General features: G+C 42.5%; 1 protein-coding gene across 4 annotated transcripts in view; it reads right to left on the reverse strand.

Moving 5' to 3' along the window:
- Positions 1-18775, reverse strand: part of nup98 (nucleoporin 98 and 96 precursor) — a 46603-nt gene that overhangs the window by 15976 nt on the left and 11852 nt on the right. For 2 of the 4 annotated variants that reach the window (XM_023269467.3, XM_023269466.3), the window contains exons 11-28: positions 18385-18477; positions 17834-17974; positions 16704-16837; positions 16053-16240; positions 15843-15959; positions 13475-13664; positions 13278-13377; positions 13060-13173; positions 12761-12899; positions 12441-12618; positions 10555-10716; positions 7605-7844; positions 4754-4886; positions 4406-4656; positions 4108-4292; positions 2070-2332; positions 916-1191; positions 431-588 (exon numbers count right to left, since the gene is read on the reverse strand). In XM_023269467.3, coding sequence (XP_023125235.1) covers positions 431-588; positions 916-1191; positions 2070-2332; positions 4108-4292; positions 4406-4656; positions 4754-4886; positions 7605-7844; positions 10555-10716; positions 12441-12618; positions 12761-12899; positions 13060-13173; positions 13278-13377; positions 13475-13664; positions 15843-15959; positions 16053-16240; positions 16704-16837; positions 17834-17974; positions 18385-18477 — 3062 coding nt within the window. The remainder of the gene's footprint in view (positions 1-430; positions 589-915; positions 1192-2069; positions 2333-4107; positions 4293-4405; positions 4657-4753; positions 4887-7604; positions 7845-10554; positions 10717-12440; positions 12619-12760; positions 12900-13059; positions 13174-13277; positions 13378-13474; positions 13665-15842; positions 15960-16052; positions 16241-16703; positions 16838-17833; positions 17975-18384; positions 18478-18775) is intronic. The other 2 variants (XM_023269469.3, XM_023269468.3) reach the window with 1 other exon arrangement.

The raw sequence follows: 18775 nt of genomic DNA on the forward strand, positions 1-18775 counted from the left end.
GACAGGAGATCAGGAGATTCTCCATCATCCACATTTTTACTATTATCAGTAACAGAGCTGTGATTGAAGTAGTTTCTGCAGGACTTCAGAGATGCTTTGATTTACATGTGTTTCTATCAATGAGCCAAAACACAGTGAGAAGTTCTACATTCTCCAGATATCCTGTGTTCACCCTCTCTGTTTTACTGCAATTAAACAGTATGGTGCTACAGATTAATAATTAAGTAGATAAAACTTTGGTTCAGGTGTAGTCTGAACAGAATCACATCCGTTCATCAGAAGGAGCACATCGATGCAGAAAACATGAATTGGCCTTTAGGAGGAAAGTGACTCCAATGTGTTGTATGTAGAGAAGAAACCAGTTTGGATTACACCAAATGTTTATCACGCTTCCTTAATAAACTCTGGAAATAAATGCAGTGTGTCGTACAGGCTTGCCGGCGAGCAGTGTGAAGATGCGAAGTCGTTCTTCAGGCAGGTAGCAGTCTGTCTGCATGCGGTTCCAGTCGGCCAGCTGAAGGGCCAGAAGGTCCCGGCAGTACTGAGAACCCATGGCCTGGGACAGCAGCAGGGACAGGCGGTGGTCTCCTGGACGGACAAACAGATGAATGTTAACACTTCATATTATTTATTTTCTGTCTTTTAAAGTCCAGATAAGGTGACTCAGATCTTTCTGCAGGTTACTGACACACATTTTGGATCAGACTCATTTGAAGAGTCCAGTTTCTGCACATTTACAGGTGTATGAAGTCATTTTAGGGTCTACTGAAATACTGTTAGATACTTTAAAGTCCAGATCACATACTTTTTCTCATACTGTACATTACTGCTTCTTCTCAGCTTCCGTCTGAAACGCTCCAGAATCTACTTTTATGTTTTCTTCATATTAAACTGAACCTCCAGTTTCGTCCTCACCTTCCTTCTGAGCGAGTCGACACGCCTCGCTGATGCGGTTTCCTGTCAGGTAGCTGAAGATGGCCTCCGTGTGGCACCCCTTCCCCACCAGAGCCACCTCCTCCTCCACCCTGCAGGTGGCGCCGTGGGACAGCCAGGATGAGAAGGTCCGCCGCCTCTCCAGCTGCTGCTCGTACTCACTGGGTGCCTCGACGTCGGGCTCCTGATCCGTGGGGCCCAACCGACCCCACAGAGCCTCGCACAGCGTCCACACCTCGGCCCAGTGACCCAGGAGGGCTGGAGGGGAAACAGAGTTAAAAAGAAAATCCTACAGAAGAGCAGAGTGGACTGAAAACTATAGGACCTGAAACAGACTGTAAAACCTCTGGTCCCTCAGATACCACGTCCTCTACATGCTGCACACCGCTCATGCTAAATAAAGAGCCAATAGAGAGAGTATCGTGGTCAAAAAAATCACTGTCTCTTAAAATCAAACTTAATGTATAATATGAATTCCCCTGGATTAACTTAAACCCTCTGAACAGATTGAGTAGTTTTTGCTTCTGTCTCATTTTTTTGAAGTCCTGCAGCTCTACGGAAACAGAACACGAAGGAGCGAGAACTCAGAAGTCTGCTGTGCAGGAAGACAGGAATCATCACAAGAGAACAGTTTAATTTCTTTATCTGTTTGACAGCAATTGAAGAAACCAAGAAGTGAACACTGGAAATAAATGAACGCTCTACATATAACCGATATTAAACTATATCTTTCACTAGTTTTTTTTTCTCGTTTCTTTGTGTAAACACTGCCTGCAGTTCATCTGAAACATCCCTGAATGTTTGGAATGTCAGTTTTGGTCACAGCTGAGCTCAGAATTATTTGTTTTTTCTGAATTTAGCTCCAGCAATCGGCGTATTTTAGCATTTTTTGTTAAATGGGAGATGCAGAGTGATTTTGATATCTGAGCATCTTGGTTTAATTGTTCAAGTTTGTTTTTTCTGGCGAAACCAAAAGTCATACCTGACTTGTTAAGGGAACATCGGAAAGTAAGACGTCAGATGAGTGTGTTTTTGTCTAATTTCTTTCCGTTTCTTGCTCTGATAATGTATGTAATTTTGACATGCCTTTTAAAGCTGGTGGCAGGTTTTTAGATTCAGGGAGTTGAATCACTTACGATCTGCGTCTCCCTGCTTGTCGTTCAGCTCTGTGATCCACTCGGCGTATTCGTGCAGCGCCGCCACACCGAGCTGCGGTCGTACCAGCGGGCAGGCGGAGGCGTCCGGGGTGCTGACGGTGCTGTGCTTCAGGCAGATCTCCAGGGGGCGCTGCAGCACCGCCTGGCTCTCTTCATCCCCCTCCTCCTCACTGGTCTTCCCCTGTGGAGGCTCCAGACCCACCAGCTGCTCCAGCACCACCTTGTAGGGGCTTTCTGTCAGTCTGAAGAAAAACACACCAGTTCAGTCTGAAAGATGATTTTAAAGAAGGATTTTTCCCTTCAATTAAATTCCATCCCTCATTCTGGATATTACACCTCAGCTAATTCAGGTTTCCTAATCCACCGTGTATCTCCTCTTCTGACTCAGAGACACAAATCAACAGTGTTTTCTTTACTTCTGAGCAAAGTAAACACAAAATACAAAAGGTTTTCGCATCGCATTTGAACCACTTTAACATGTGATTCTTCATCACATGGTTTCTGCAGTTAAAAGATTAAATGTGCAACTTTTTATTATCACGTATTCATAATTTAATGCTGTTTTCACATTTATACGGAGGTCCTCAACTTACATCGCTGTTCCATTCCCACAGATTGACATAAGTCGATTTTGGCCATAAGTCGGAACTCCAGCGAAAATGTAAACAAAGCCGTTCCGTGCATCATGATATCGATCAGTTCTTCATAAAAGTCTTGAATACCAACGACTTCCATGCATGTATGAGTCATTTTACAAGAAGATAACAGAATATGTTGCACTGTTTTTACAACCTGATCTAATAATGTCGATATTAGTCGATGTTTCTTCCTGTTCCCAGCATTTTGTTCTATCTAACTTCACTTCCATGGAGACGGTTTTCCTTTTCTTCCAAGCATCAGAAGAGTCTGACTTATGCTTGGGAGCCATAATGAAGGGCAAAAAGTTAGTGAATGTAGCACAATCCAAGGTGGCGTACAACCAGAGAATGGAAACAAAGCCGTCTGATAGCGCCGTGTGATGACGTATTCATCCGCTCCACTCGTCAACTAGTTCCACATAACCAGTTCCAATGTAACAACGAAACGCCGTAGGTTGAGGACGCCGTAAACCGAGGACTCCCTGTAATCGTAATTTGACTCTGTTTTCACATTTATATCAGTCAAAAGACAGAAAACGAACAGCGATGATGTATTTTTATATCACCCAGTCCCTAGTGGAACTACATTCAAAAATGGTCCAGCTTGTGATGTCGTCTCATGCCAAACAACAAACAGTACTCAAGATATTTGTAAAACACATGTAAGACTGTTCTGTAGAGAAAAAAGATTCAATGTCTTCTTAACACGGTAGAGGGGACGTGCAGGTATGATCTACTACAGCTGTCATTTTCACAATTCATGACGTAAAAACTGCTTTATTTTAACAGCTGCATTCATTTCAGCAATGCAGAAGTCACAGATGCAGCGGACAAATAGCATTAATTATTCAGGAAATGGTATCAGATCAACAAATACAAGGGGGTCCTCGATTTATGATGTCCTCCACCTACTTTGTTTTGTCGTTACGTTGGAACTGGTTGGCGAGCTGCGCTATCAGACGGCTTTGTTTCCATTCTTCCATACGCCACCTTGGATTGTGCTACATTCACTAACTTTTTGTCCTTCATTATGGCTCCCAGCGTAAGTCAGACTCTTCTGATGCTTGGAAGAAAAGGAAAGCCGTCTCCATGGAAGTGAAATTAGATAGAATAAAATGCTGGGAACAGGATAAACACCGACGAACATCAGCCGGTTGCTTGGCCTATGTCGCACGAAGAACTGATCGATATTGTGATGCACGTAAAGGCTTTGTGTACATTTTTGCCGGAGTTCCGACTTACGGTGACAATCAATTTATGTCACGCTGTAGGAATGGAAGTCAGACATAAGTTGAGGACCACCTGTACTAAATATTAATCGACCTAATTGGGACATCTGTTGTTATTTGTTGTGCAGTCGGAGTGTTGGCGTCTCTTACGGTTTGCTCTTGGCAGGTTTAGGCAGGAAGCTGAAGTCGGTCTTGGTCGTCAGTTCTTGGTACTCGAGCTGTTTGGATGTTGGTGAACTCAGCCGGCTGCCGCAGTGAGCCAACGTCCAGCCAGGACCCCAACCAACCCGGAAGGAACGGACCGCAAATAGCCCGGTGTCCATCAGCAAAGCTCCCTGCAAAACAATAACACGGGTTACTGTGAAGGACAGCGGTCACACGAAGAGAAAACTCACTTTAAGCATCTGAATTGTTTTGACATGACTGAACCAACCACGCGACTACTGACCTTCCCCTGGGTGACCGACTCCTTCATGGGGACGGGGCCGCCCAGCCGCCGGACCCCGACTGTCCTGATCGAAGGCTCCGGAGTCCTGGGAGGAACCAGGAAAGAGGAGGGTCCTGGCCCCGCCCACTGCAGCGAGCGTGAGGGTTCGATCGCCGCCGGAGACGCCCGGGATGACGGCAGAGGAGGGCAGGGAGAGTCTGAGAGCTGAGAGAGGAGACCGGAGGTGAAACGAGCCTGAAGGAGACCGCCGACTGCAGGGAGAGAGAAGGTTTGTCCAACAGTGAAGTGAATGAAGTCAGACAGCGACTGATCAGAAACGAGCTGAGAGAACAGATTTGTGTTTCGTACCGGAGGGTCGGCCGTGAGCTCCCGGCAGGACGAGGCGAGGAGACGAGACATCAGAGGAGATCTTCATCACTGCCTGGTCCTGGAACATGTCACCGTCATCCTCATCCTCAGCAAACAGAGATGCCTTCATGATCTGCAGACAGAAGGACAGCTTCATTCAATCCCTCACACAAACAGGAAGTGCTTAGATTCGGAAATGTGAGTTTAGGGATCCTAATGATTGTGGGTTAATTTACTGCCGTTAGTAAACTGGTAGCCCTTCGGTGTAACCAACTTTTTTATTTGGTCAAACCTTCCATCTTGTCACAGGCAAAACACATCACTAGCAGAACATTTTCTTAAGGACAGACACTACATTTTACCAAAAGGTCCTTAAAGGACCCACGGTGCTGGATGTGGAAGCTGCTCAGACGATCAAACGCAACCATGAAAAGAGCAAACCAGGGCGTTCTAATGTCAGATTTGTCCAAGATGAACCCGACTGATTTTTTCTACGTGTTCTTTTCTACAAGCGGAAAAAACAGCATAAATACCACAGTACTCCGAAGGTATAAAAGTACTACTTCCCACCACTGTGGTTAACACAGCAGCTGCCTGTGCCGGTTAGAGTGACTTTAATACAGCTTAATTTTCAATTCAATTCAATTTTATTTCTATAGCGCCAATTACAGTCAAACTGTCTCGAGACGCTTTACAGAACCCATATGCCTGAAGAGAGCAAGCCCTAAGGAGACAATGGCAGGAAAACACCCTTTTAACAGGGAAAAAAAACTTGAGCAGAACCCGGCTCTAATGTGGGGGGAACCATCTGCTGCTGGCCGGGTGGGTTGAGAGGGACAGAAGAGGTAGAGAGGTAGAGATAGAGGGATAGAGATAGAGGGGAAGAGGTAGAGGGGTGGAGGTACAGACATGCATGATGTTGTGCTCATCATGCACGAGCACAACATCATCACTTTAAATTTTAAATCACACATTCTCAAAAACAGTTTGGTCGCAGTCTGGAGTCCTGTTTAAGTCTGTAAAAATATATTAACCGATTACGCAGTGGAGGGAGAAAGGTGTGTCTGCAGAGCCGGAGGCTGCACCCAGAGGGCTGCACACTTCCGGTCGTACGTTTCGAGCATTTTTTAAAAGTTACCACAATAGATGGTCACTTTAGTGCACAACTTACGGTTCAAATGTAGAACTTACAGTTTTAAAGGATGATTTCACTCAAAATATTCCAATAGTATGTGTCTGCAGAGTCTGAGGCTGCATGGAGAGGGCTGTATGTTTTATAACGAATAAACATTTATATTTAGTCATAGAGCTAATTTACCTTTGTGTGTTTGCATATTTAACTTTTATTTTTATTTAGTGGTACTGTATGAAATAAATATAAATATCTGCTTCCAGAGATGTCCCTGTGTACTGCCTCTTTTCAACTTTTCAGATCGTGCTTTTTGAGATGTCGACACCACAAAGGCCATTACAGACGATTACATTATTATTTTATACCTGATAATTACACAGTTTGTGCAAATGCAAGTTAAGGAATTAATTCCAGGCTTCTTCATGGAACAGGTAGAACCACCACATCTTTATTGGGAACTTCATCAAACGATAACCAACAATTTCCCAGCACTCAGAGAATACTTCACTTCCGTGTATCGGTGCACACCTCCTTCAGAATAAAAGCATGACTTGAAACAAAATGAGTAAAGAGGTATAAATTTCATGTTGCTTAACGCAAGTCTCAGCAACCCAGTCATGGTATTGTAATAAGTGCTATTTGGGTGAATTAAACCTTTAAAATCTTAGGTAGGATATGAAGTAGTACTTTGTGCGGAATACTTGATGTGGTCCTGAAAGTGCAGCCTCCAGCTCTGCAGAAAAACTTACTGGGGTCAAAATAAAAGCGGAAAACTCTTTGAAAAAATATTTTAAATTCTAAGAATATTTTCAGTGAGATCATAATTTAAAACTGCAAGTTCTGCATTTAAACCATAAGTTGTGCACTACAGTGACCATCTATTGTGGTAACTTTTATAAAATGCTCAAAACGTGCGACCGGAAATGTGCAGCCCTCTGGGTGCAGCCCTGTCGGTGCAGCCTCCGGCTCTGCAGACACATACTATTGAGTGGAGGAGGGATACGCATGTTGACCAACTGTAGTACCTGGTTGTTCCACCAGGTGGAGCCTCTTCCTGTTTAATACTGTAGAGACATCACAGGAGGCGTCACTCAAAATACAGTTCATGTTAAAGCAGAGAGCATTGTGGGGGTTCAGCTAGTAAAGGGGCACCATGACAAAGACTACTGTGGAGGTTAATGACTTCTGGTAAGAGGTTGCAGTTTGAAGACGGAGGACAGCTGATGTCCCAACACCATTTCAGGTGTTTAAAGTCAGGTGTCACTGGTTAAAAAAAAGCTGCATTAGCATATGGAATATTATTCATTGTTTGCGTTAGTGAATAATCAATTATTTACTGACAATGCTGACGATCTAAATTGTTAAGTACAGCTGGTCCTCGGTTTACAACGCCCTCAACCTACGGCGTTTTGTGGTTCCGTCACCATCTCCCATAAATTTATTAAGAAACTCTTGTTGAATCATTCTAACGTACGGCGTTTGCGATGTTAAAACAAATTTCGTGCGGAAAGACATCTTCCTACACGAGGAAGACGGCTTTGTTTACATTCGCTGGTTGTACGCCACATACGTCACAGTATGCGAGTTCCGACTTATGGTGAAAATCAAGCTACGTTGCATCGTAGGTACAGAATTCTGATGTAAGTCGAGGAGGGTTAGGATTAGTCGAGGTTGCCTTGTTCCGTACAGATCAGGTTATGTAATTAAATCCGACTCTACCTGGAGCGTGTGCGGGTTGATGCCAAACGAGGACGCAATGTGGCCAGATGTGGAGACACCGTCGTGCTCTGCGGACGCAAAACCTCCGAGCTTCCCGGCCGTTGTGTCCATTTCACCCGCCGGCAGGTCGCCGTCCTCCTCTCCTCGAAGCATGCTGTCCGTCGGGTAGCTCTGGGTGATGTCCGCCATGTCGCTGTCCAGCTCCGAGACGCCGCCCGGAAGATCCATGACGACCGTGGACTGAAAGACACAACGAGAGTCACCACTTCTGACGTCAAAAACAAACCCACAGAAACCCGCTGAGGTAACGGATCATCGGTGACTCAAGTCTGATCATATATGGAGCAAAAAGTCTGTCAGAATGTCTTTATGATTTTAAAACTCCTCAGTACTATCTAGGACCAAAATAAACATTTAGGGGATTGTGCTACTTGGTGGAGTTCTTCAGCTTACATTTTAAGATCAAAAACCGTTCTATCTGTGCACAGTAAGAAACCTGAACCCTTAATCTCATGTTGGTTTCTCCATCACAACATCCTGGAATCAAAGGAGATCCTCAAATCGTATTTTTTCTTTAAAATAAATAAATAAATAAATAAATAAATAAATAAATTTTTTAAAAAATGCTCCAAATGTGAATTTGCAGCTATTTTGAGACAAAAAACCCCAACAAATTTTAGATTTCAGAACCTCAAAATGACAAATGTTTTGCTTTTTTTTTCTGAAAACAAGACATTTTCCAGGTAGTCACTATACGCAGTTCAAATACAAACCACTATTTTAGAAACACATGCAAAATGAAGTCCGACTGGTGCAGCTTCAAATACTATTCATTTTCACACAAACGTTACAGACCAAAACTTAAATGTCAGTGACTTTATTTTTCTTTCAGAATTTCAAAGTGAAACTTAGTACAATTTATGTCAAACATCTTAAAGCAAATTGGTCTAAAGCGTTTCCAGTAATTTTGATGTTAAACATTAGATAAAATGTGCAAGTGTGACTACTATTAGTATAATATCACATTCTTTGAACACAAACCTTAAACAATATAAGATCTGGAAAGAAAAGGTTTCAGAAAAGTGAAATAGCTTCTTCAAAGAGAATCACTTAAAGAGCGCTTCCCAGCACCTCCATGATAAACGTAGGAGGTGCGATCAAAAACTTCTGGGACGGCGTGGTGTGGTGCTATAAACATCAGGACCCACTGGTAGGTGCAAGTTAAAGATTTCAAACATCTCAGTCTGTTTTAGTCGGCAGCTGGTGGTTCATCACGACGGTCTGCAGCTACCACAGATAAAACAACAATCTCTGAGACTGGAAGAGGATCTTTTCTGTGGTCGTGCTCCGTGAATTTGTCAAAACCTACTCTAACTTCCTGAGGTCTAATTCAAACCACCTGAACTGTGGTGCATGTTGGTGGTCCAACAACAATCCTCACTCTCTTCCTGCCCAATTCACCAGATTTATCTTTCTCTTCTCCTGAATGAAACTAAAGTTCAAGGGTTCTGTTTACATGATTCCACTGCTTTACAGGAAGGAGAACACTTCAGTGATGAAGGACACCAAACTTAAATCTGTTTTTCTTTTGGTCATTATAGGATCAGTCTCAGAATCATTTGATCACACCTCCAATGAGCCACATTAACTCTCTGCTCGATTCAGAGTTAGTCGAGCTACATTAACAGCAGAATCAGAGCTTTCGTCTTGCTAAACATGAAGATTAAACTTTAGACATTCAAAGTCTGTAAGACAAAGTTTCCTCTGTTGATTTCTTGTTATAATTTCTGTCGTTCTCACAGCGTCTAACAGCACAGAGGAGATCTCTCTGGTTGTTGCTTCCACAGAGCTGGAGGATTTTATATCGCACTGAAAAATGAGCCAAAAACTCCATTATCTGTTGTTGGTCGGCGTTACACTTTATATCTTATTAGTCTCACTCTTAATGTCTTCATAAATAAAATTTTTTTAAAACATTTCTTCCTTTTACGTGAAGAAATCAAATCTGGAAGTGGAGCTCCCAGCTAAAAGACTGGTTAATGTCTCCAGTCTGAAGTCATCAAGACGTTATAATAAAGAGCTGCTAACAGATCAAAGGGCAGAACTACAGATCAACATGTTAGCTTCCTTTAGCTTAAAGTTTGAATTTTTAATGTTGCAAAGCTGGCTCTCATTCAAACTAAACCACCAGAGTTAACGTGGGATTTAAACCAGTTTCCTGGTGATTCTCGCTGATATTTTATCTGCACACCTGCTGAGCTTTCTGTCAGTAATCCCACTGAACACAGCTGTGCAGTTACAGTATCACACATCATATGCGTTACCATAGAAACCCACATTCATTCAGTTGGTAATGCAGAAAGTTCACAAGTATGTTTTTTTGTTTGGTCCTGATTTTAAGTCCAAACTGAAGTGATTTCCATGTCTCCATCGTGTCAGACCTAAAGCACTTCATGTTTAAGAAGTCAGTCTGAACTTCCAGAGCTCTAACGTTCAAAATAAGCGAAACAACCTGTTCCTAAGTGACTGAAGGAGGCGCTACGAGACCGGTCCTGAATCACCCTTTTATGTGAACGTAAAACTAATAAAGCTGATAAACACCAAAATCACACTGTGTATTTCTGGGGTTTTAGGTTTTGTCTCAAAGTCTAAGTGAAACCTGCTCCGTATTTCAGCCCTCTCCTTTCTCTGCAGTGAGTTTAATTAAAAATAATAATAATAATAATAATAATACAATTTAAAGTGATGAATGTGTTAAAATGACAAAACACAAAAATAAGTGTTGTGTTTTTGTCGCTGCAGACTCAAAGACATAAAACCAGAACAGACGGTGGCTCTGCTACGACCAGACAGCTGGACACAGGACTGAGTGGAAGCTCCTTTAATCAGCTCAGGTGTGTCAGTGAGGATGAGGAGGATGAAGAGTGTGGATGGGCGCAGGCTGCTCTACCTGAGCCTGTGGCGCCACCTGCTGCTGGGAGGGGGGAAGCTGCTGCTGCAGCCTGGAGGGAGGAAGAGTCATCGTCGTCTTCAGCTTCTTGGGGTCGGCTTTAGGCGGCACGTCCTCGTCTTCATCCGAGTCCTGGAGGCCATATTTGGAGAAATGGGCCACCTGAGACGGAGAGGGGGAGGAGTCAGTTACATCTGAGGTCAACATGAAGCAGCTGCTGGCGTCTTTACAGCATCTTTTAGGTTGTCAGGTTTAGTGATCTACCTGAGGCTGAGCTGGGACATTAAAACACTACAACAGGAAGAGAGCGGAGCATCGATCAGCAGAGATGATGTTAACTCTCTCACGTTTCCAGCTACATTCAAACTCAGAGCTTTGAGAATGATAAAAGCTGCTGAGACAGTATTTCTGAAGCAAACTGACTAATGGATGTTTAAGGCAGAGACCTGTGACAGCCAGAACAATCACAGTTCCTCTTAACATAACATCCCCAGTCAGAGTCACTAAGCTTTGGTGTTTTCAAAGAACTGCGACCACAATAAGGGATGAACAGGACGGTTGGAGGAAAATCTTTGTCAATCATCTCTCATAAAAACAAGAACTATTAGACTGATTTCACTCTTTGGGATGTCCAGATACAGATCCTAAGATCAAGATCAGGACCAATGAAGGCATTTTTTAACTGATCAACATCAGCATAGACTTGAGTCTAATCCTTTATTTACTCTGCAAATTTAGATTATTCTTCACAAATACAGTGTTACTAATCAATAACCAATTAATTTATATTTCAAACTGAATAATCTGGACCTTCATTCTGTTTTTCTATTTTCAGCCACAAACACATGATGTAGCAGCTAGTAATTTGCCACTGGAAACAGAAACGCCACCATAGTTAACTCTGGCTTCAATAAACACTGGTCAGAGGTCATTAAGCACCACAAATATCTTTGTCATGGTGCCCCTTTACTAGCTAAACCCCTACAATGCTCTCCAGTGGACAACATGAACTTCCTGTAGTCCAACTGACCACCTCCTCTGGTCACAGGAAGAGGCTCCATCTGGTGGAACATCCAGGTACTACAGCTGATCGACAGTACTTAGTAATTTCTAGATAAATGGTATCGGATTAGGGCTCAGCATAGTAAATACAGGGGTCCTCAACCTACATTGGAGTTCTGTTCCTACAGATCAACATAAGTCAATTTCCGTAAGTCGGAACGCCGTCGAAAATGTAAACAAAGCCATTACATGCATCACGATATCGATCAGTTCTTCATAAAAGTCATGAATACCAACGACTTTCATGCATGTATGAATCAATTTACAAGAAGATAACAGAATATGCTGCACTGCTTTTACGACCTGATCTAACAATGCCAATATTAGTTGGTGTTTTGCCTTGTTCCCAACATTTTATTCTATCTAATTTCACTTCCATGGAGACAGCTTTCCTTTTCTTCTAAGGATATGAAGAGTCTGACTTGGGAGCTTTGGAGCTGCAATGAAGGGCAAAAAGTTACTGAATGTAGCACAATCCAAGGTGGCGTACAACTGGAGAACATAAACAAAGCTGTTTTATAGCGCCGTGTGACGATGTATTCATCCGCTCACCAACTAGTTCCACGTAACCACTTCCGATGTAACAACGAAACGCCGTAGGTCGAGGACGTCATAAACTGAGGACCCCCTGTATTAAATGATTCTGGTCGGATTGGGGGCAGAAAAACTTGATCAAGACATCTTTCCTGTCCTGACATCAAAATATCTACAGTAATGGTCCTTGACAGTAATCGTTTTGTATGTAGGGCACTAAGGGAAAACAAACAGAGAAATTCAGATTATTACGTCAGATACTATCTAATGTAAAAGTTCAGGTAACTGACCTCGAACACCCAGGAGCCGGTTTCGGGCCGGTACTCGAGGAAACGGGCTCCCTGCTTGCGCGAGGCCTTCTCCAGCCGACCCTCGTAGTTCATGTCGGTGAGGCGTTCAGGACTTCTGATCTGAGTGCAGGTTGTCTTGTCGTTCGGCCAGACACCGTCCAGAGTCACCTCCGCTCGCCTACCCACACAAAAACATACATAAATAAAAACAGACTGAGCTGTGTGAGTCGTCTACAGTTTGTTTTGTGTTTTTACAGCTCATATTTATCGCTTTGATGTGTATGGTTTATTATTAAAGTATTAAGGCTCCCGTCACTCACCTGTTAAGCCCCTCCCCCTCTGGCGGCTTGTTCTTGTCGTCTGGGTACACGATCACCTCTTTACGTCTGAAGTGGACAATCTCGTCAAGGTTCAGTCCCGTCACGTTCACCTCGCCAGGGAAGAAGATGGAGCCATAACCTGTGAGGGCCAATCAGAGCAGAGCGGTGAGAAGACCGTCCAATCAGCAATGACTTTAGCTGAGTGGAAAAAATCACACTCTGAGCTTGCTGATGTCATTTTAGTGAATATGTCTGCTGTTGACGGGAGAATAGACTGTTCAGAGTCAGCTGTTTGGTACCTTTCCTGCCGATGGTGAAGTTTTCTACAACACACTCTCCGTTCTCGTCCACCATCTCAGCGAGGTCGTCCATGGAGGGGATTGTGTAATACCCCACACGGTTCAGAACGATGCCTGAAGAACAGAAAGAAAAGAGTGTGATGCTTTTCATCTGCAGATGAACATCGATCCCGGTCACAGAAACAACAGGTTTAAGTTTGTAAATGAGTGAATCTGACCTGCAGGATGAGGAGACTGTTGGGACTCCAGCTGCTCCTCCTCCCTCTCCTCCTGCAGAGATTCTTCTCCCAGAGACGCCGACACGTCATCGTTGCTCAGCTGACGACACAAATAAAAACATAACGTTCAATATCGTCAAACTAAGCGTTACTGTTTCTGTCGAGGCACAGATCATCTCTGCGGCGAGGCGGCTCACCTCCAGGCCGTTCCTGGACGGTTTGTGCATGTTCAGGTCGCTGATGGTGTCCTGCAGACTGGTCTGGGCTCGGCCCTGAGGGATCGGCTTGGCGATGGGGTTGACGTAGAAGTGGGTGACCTCCGGGTCGTCGTCCGGCCGGCCGCTGGGTCCCGGCGCCTCCCTCAGCTCCTCCTCCTCCTCCACATGGCTGTAGAACAGGAGGCAGTAGGTGAGGCAACGTTACGGCACCATACGAAGCATTCGGCTTATTAAGCAACCAACAGGAGACAGATGGGAATGACCGCTATACTGTCTCCATGTGGACACACAAATAAAATACAAAATACAGACTGAGGCACCATCCACGATCATACACCACCGTTCAAATGTCTGTAGAGCAACTTCAACTATTGTAGAGCAACTTTAATAAAGAACAACTTTAATACAGAGCAACTTCGACCATTATAGAGCAATTTTAACTCATTTTCAAGCAACTACAAAAAATATAGAGCAACTTTAATATAGAGCAAAGTTAACGAATATAGAGCAACTTTAATATACACCAACTTTAACTAATATGGAGCAATTTTAATATACAGCAATTTTTAACTAATACAGAGCAACTTTAACTAATATAGAGCAACTTTAATATAGAGCAACTTTAATAAATATAGAGCAACTTTAATTAATATAGAATTTTAATTAATACAGAGTAACTTTAATGTAGAGCAACTTCAATTAATAAACAGCAACTTTAATAGAGAGCAACTTAAACTAATATAGAGCAATTTTAACTAATATAGAGCAACTTTAATTAATGTACGATAGCGTTCAAAAGTTCATGGTCACTTAGAAATGTCATATTTTTGAAAGAAAATCTTTTTTTTTCCCAATGAAGATAACATTAAATGAATGATAAATCCAGTGTAGACATTGTTAATGTGGTAAATGACTATTCTAGCTGGAAACAGCTGATTTTTAATGGAATATCTCCATAGGGGTACAGAGGAACATTTCCAGCAACCATCACTCCTGTGTTCTAATGCTACATTGTGTTAGCTAATGGTGTTGAAAGGCTAACTGATGATTAGAAAACCCTTGTGCAGTTATGTTACAGGGCTCCAGACTGCGACTAAATGGTCGCATTTTCAGACTAAAATCTGAGACAGTGTGAGTAAGTTTTTCATCTACTCGCGCATGTGCGACCAGTAAATTTGCCAATTTTTAAAAATTATTATTGAACATTTTTTGTTGCTGACAAACTTCTGCTCCACACTTCAGCCCAGCAGTTGACAGTAACACGCAAATGAGCTGGCTTGCCAACCGACATTTGGTGGAGGACTGCGTTCTCTGAGTGCTTTTCTTGTTATGTTGTGTCAACTGCTGCACAATAAAATGTGAATTGAAAACATTATAATTTCTGCATTCATTGTTCAAGTATTTATCAGGAATACAATGAAAATTAGTGGAAATGTGAATATTTACTTTGCAAGTCGATTTTGGTGTGCGCCCCTAAATTTTCTGCTTGCGCTCCTAGGAAAAAAGTTAGTCTGGAGCCCTGTGTTAGCACATGGATAAAAGTGGGAGTTTTCATGGAAAACATGAAACTTTTAAACGGTAGCATAGGTGCACCCATTGACTCATTACATTTATGTATTTACTGAATTTTATTCATATTTTTACTAATACAGTGTATATTTTTAATCAGTTTTTCCAGTGTTTCTGTGATTCAGACGCTTTGCAATTTAATTCTTCTTTGCATCTGCTGGTGTACAGTTTGAATGACAATAAAGGAAACCTTGATCTCAACCTGGACATCAACTTCTCATCACAGAAAACTAAAATCACTGCCTCAGGTTACATTCATGCATTAGTCTTATTTTTAGCAAAATGGAGGCAGAGGATGGAAGCAAACCAGTCCAGGTTTTTTTGGTCACTGAGCTTTGAGCCATTAGATAGAAGGACTGATGAATAAGTGCAGGACTTGTCCAACATTTATAGACAAGAGGACATCTAGCAGGAGATAAAGATGGAATCTTGCAATGAGGTCCACTTTCAGACTGTGTTGGAGCTGTTGTTTTGTTTGGCCTTAAATCACAGCTAAACAGCAGCTGATCAGTGTCACCAACTATCAGAGGCTTTAAACTGTGGTGGAAACGCAGATAAAGGACTGGAAAAAACTGATTCCTCATTAAGTTTGTGCTTGTGGCAGAAGAAAACAAAGATATATTCTGAGATGAAGCCACAGTGAGTTTGAGTTTCTAGTTCTTCGTTTTCCTGGCTGGATGAGAGTTCAAACCTCCATCAAATGCAAGATTTCCTATCTAGATGTGGTTTGAATCAAAGCTCAGTGCTGAACAGACATGAAACAGTAAAGTGTGTAAACCTGTGTCCGTTCTGTGGATACTCCGGTGGCGAGGCCAGGTCGTCACTCTCTTTGTTAATCGGGCTGCTGTACTGACTGCTGTTAAGGTTCTTCAGCATCAGTTTCTTTATGCTCTTCCTGCAGAGAAAACAAACACGGATATTGTCGTACAAAAGTCGGTCTGTGCTGCGACAGGATGGAACTTGTGGATAGTTTGTGATGAGGCGGTACCTCGGGATAAAGGCTCCGTTGGTGAGCGACGGCTCGTCGTCATCCAGGCCGTCGAAGAGCTGCGACTTAGAGCCGCCCGAAGACGTCAGCGCTTTGGGCCGGACTCTGGTCGCAGGACGGGGCGTCAGCTTGTAGTGGGTGGGCGTGGTCAGGGCCTTCTGAGCCGTTGGATTGGTTGGTTTCAGACGCTGTCGGAACAGAGGAGGAGCTGTGATTGGACGATTCAAACTGAGACACCGTGAGCTACTCTGTTTACATCTTGGAATGATTTTTTTTAAGCCTAAGCTTTTCTCTTTCAAAGCGTGGAGTGACAGCTTGTATAATTAAGCTAAAGTTTGATGCCGTCTAATGATGTCGTGGAGTAGTTTGGAATCATGGGAGTTGTTGTTTTCTGGATGTATTAAAGTTCAATCCAACATTTGCTTTCACACGTTTCTCAGGCTACAGCAGGTAAAGGCGATATGACGACACTGACAGCCAATTAAAATGAAGGGCACCTGTTATCTTGAATAAAACACAGATTTCTGTAATAAATAATTACACTACATGATCCCACAGGATAACAGAATATGTAGCGTGGCTTTTCTAAATGGAAGTGGGACCTATTATCCCTTTAGCCTTTTTGTCAGTCTCCAGTCCAGTTATTCTCACCTCCTCCTTCTTCTTGGGGTCTGACAGCGGGTTTCTGAACAGTGGTGAGTCTCCGTACGGTGAGTAGGCCAGAACGCTGAGCTGCTGCTGAAGCATGGCCTGCTGGGCGGCGGCAGCGTTTGGATCTGTGAGGGCTGAAAGACAGAAAAGAAACCGAAGCACAAACATAGTCAGAATGAAACAAAGACAGAACAAACAGCTAGTTTGATGGGACTGTTTAAAAATAAGAGCTGGTTTTCTTCACTGGACAAGGCAGCTGGTAAAAGCACTATTATATAAAACAGGGGAGTCAGAACCATCTTAGTCCAGGTTCCACATTCAGTCCAATCTGATCTTCAGTGGACCGGACCAGTAAAATCACAGCATAGTAACCTTTAAATAACCACAATTCCTAATGGTTCCTTTGTTTTAGTGCAAAAATGTACACATTTAAGGAATTATCTTTTTACTAAACACTATGAATAACCTGAAATTTATTAAGAAAAATATATTCAGTTTCAGCAACATTCAGCCTCAGTTTATCATTTCCACATTACAACTGCCAGATCAGAGAGTGTCTACAAAGGAACACAACATATGAGACAAAAGCAGGAAACAAAACAACAAAAAAGTAGACAAAAAACACAAGCAAGACAAAAAGGAAACACACAAAACAAAAAAAACATGACAAGTCAGACAAAAACAGGACAAAAAATTACAAAATAAGACACAAAATGAGAAAAACACGAGTGAGACAAAAAGGAAGTACAAAACAACAAAAATAAGAAACAAAAGTCAGACAAAAAGACAAAAAACAACAAAAACAAGACGAAATATTACAAAAATGAGACACAAAACAACAAAAGAACAATGAACAATCTAGCATTTTACTTTCTGATCTAAACAACTTGTCATGGTCTAGAAATTATTTTAAATTTATAGTTTTACTAATTTACAATCTGCAGTTAATGTCTTCTCTGGAATTTTTACACTTTGAGGGCCGGATTGGACCCTCTGGAGGACCGCTTTTGGCCCACGGGCTGCATGTTGGACACCTCTATTCTAAACGACACACTAAACTGTTTAAATTATTTCTCATTCCTTCATGAATAATTTTTTAAAACACAGAATCAAAACAAGCTGCTGCTCACCAACAGGTTGTTGTGGAGCTCCGAAGCCCAGCGTGCTCGTTCCACTGTTGAATCCCGTGGTTCCAAACGTTCCCATCGTTCCCAGTGTGGTGCCCAGTTTGTTCTGGTTGTTCCCAAACAGAGTCTGTCCTGTGCCCACTGCTGGACGCATACAGCTTTGTGTTAACATACAGCGGAGGACAATCTACACACTAACCAGTCTGGCTGAGGAGTCCTGTGTGCTGCAGTCTGATTACTTCTGAAATAATTAACTCATTTAAAATTAACTGTCAACAATTATCATAATCCCACATTTTTTCTTGGTCAAAACACATAAAATATAGGATTTGCTGTTCTAGTCTGACAACATCCGTCACAGCTTCCCACTGCTTTTTTTGTCCACAAAAAGCCAATTAATTGCAGTGATTTTTGCTGAGCTGCAACATAAATACCTTTATTATAAAACTCTAGGGTTCCTAGTGGCTGAAAAACGTACATATACAGCCACAATAAATACTTTCAATAGAATTATCTGTTTTTAAAGTGGCCCAGAAAGATGTGTTTGGTGTTACCTGTTCCAAAGCTGGTTCCCAGTCCAGTCCCCAGTCCCCCGGTGGTCGACTTGTTCCCAAACAGACTCCCTCCAGCAGGGTTCGCCCCAAAACCTACAGCCAGAGAAAAAACACAAACATTAAAACAGCAAAATTTAAAAAGCCTCAACGCTCACATCGAACACTAAATTTAAAAACGGTCAAAAAAAAAAAAAAAAAAATCTGTCAGCCAAGCGTCCAGTCGCTTTCTGCTTTGATGTAAATCTCAAACTATAAAAGCCCTTAGAGAGAGCAGTCCTCCTCCAAGGCTGCTCATTCCCCCATATTGTCAGAAATGCAGAATTTATTAGTTATTGATGATCAAAAATCACGGCAACATTTAATATAGATGTACCTACAAACAGAATGACCT

The sequence above is a fragment of the Amphiprion ocellaris genome, chromosome 14 (genome assembly GCF_022539595.1).
Source record: "Amphiprion ocellaris isolate individual 3 ecotype Okinawa chromosome 14, ASM2253959v1, whole genome shotgun sequence".
Taxonomy (NCBI): Eukaryota; Metazoa; Chordata; class Actinopteri; family Pomacentridae; genus Amphiprion; species Amphiprion ocellaris.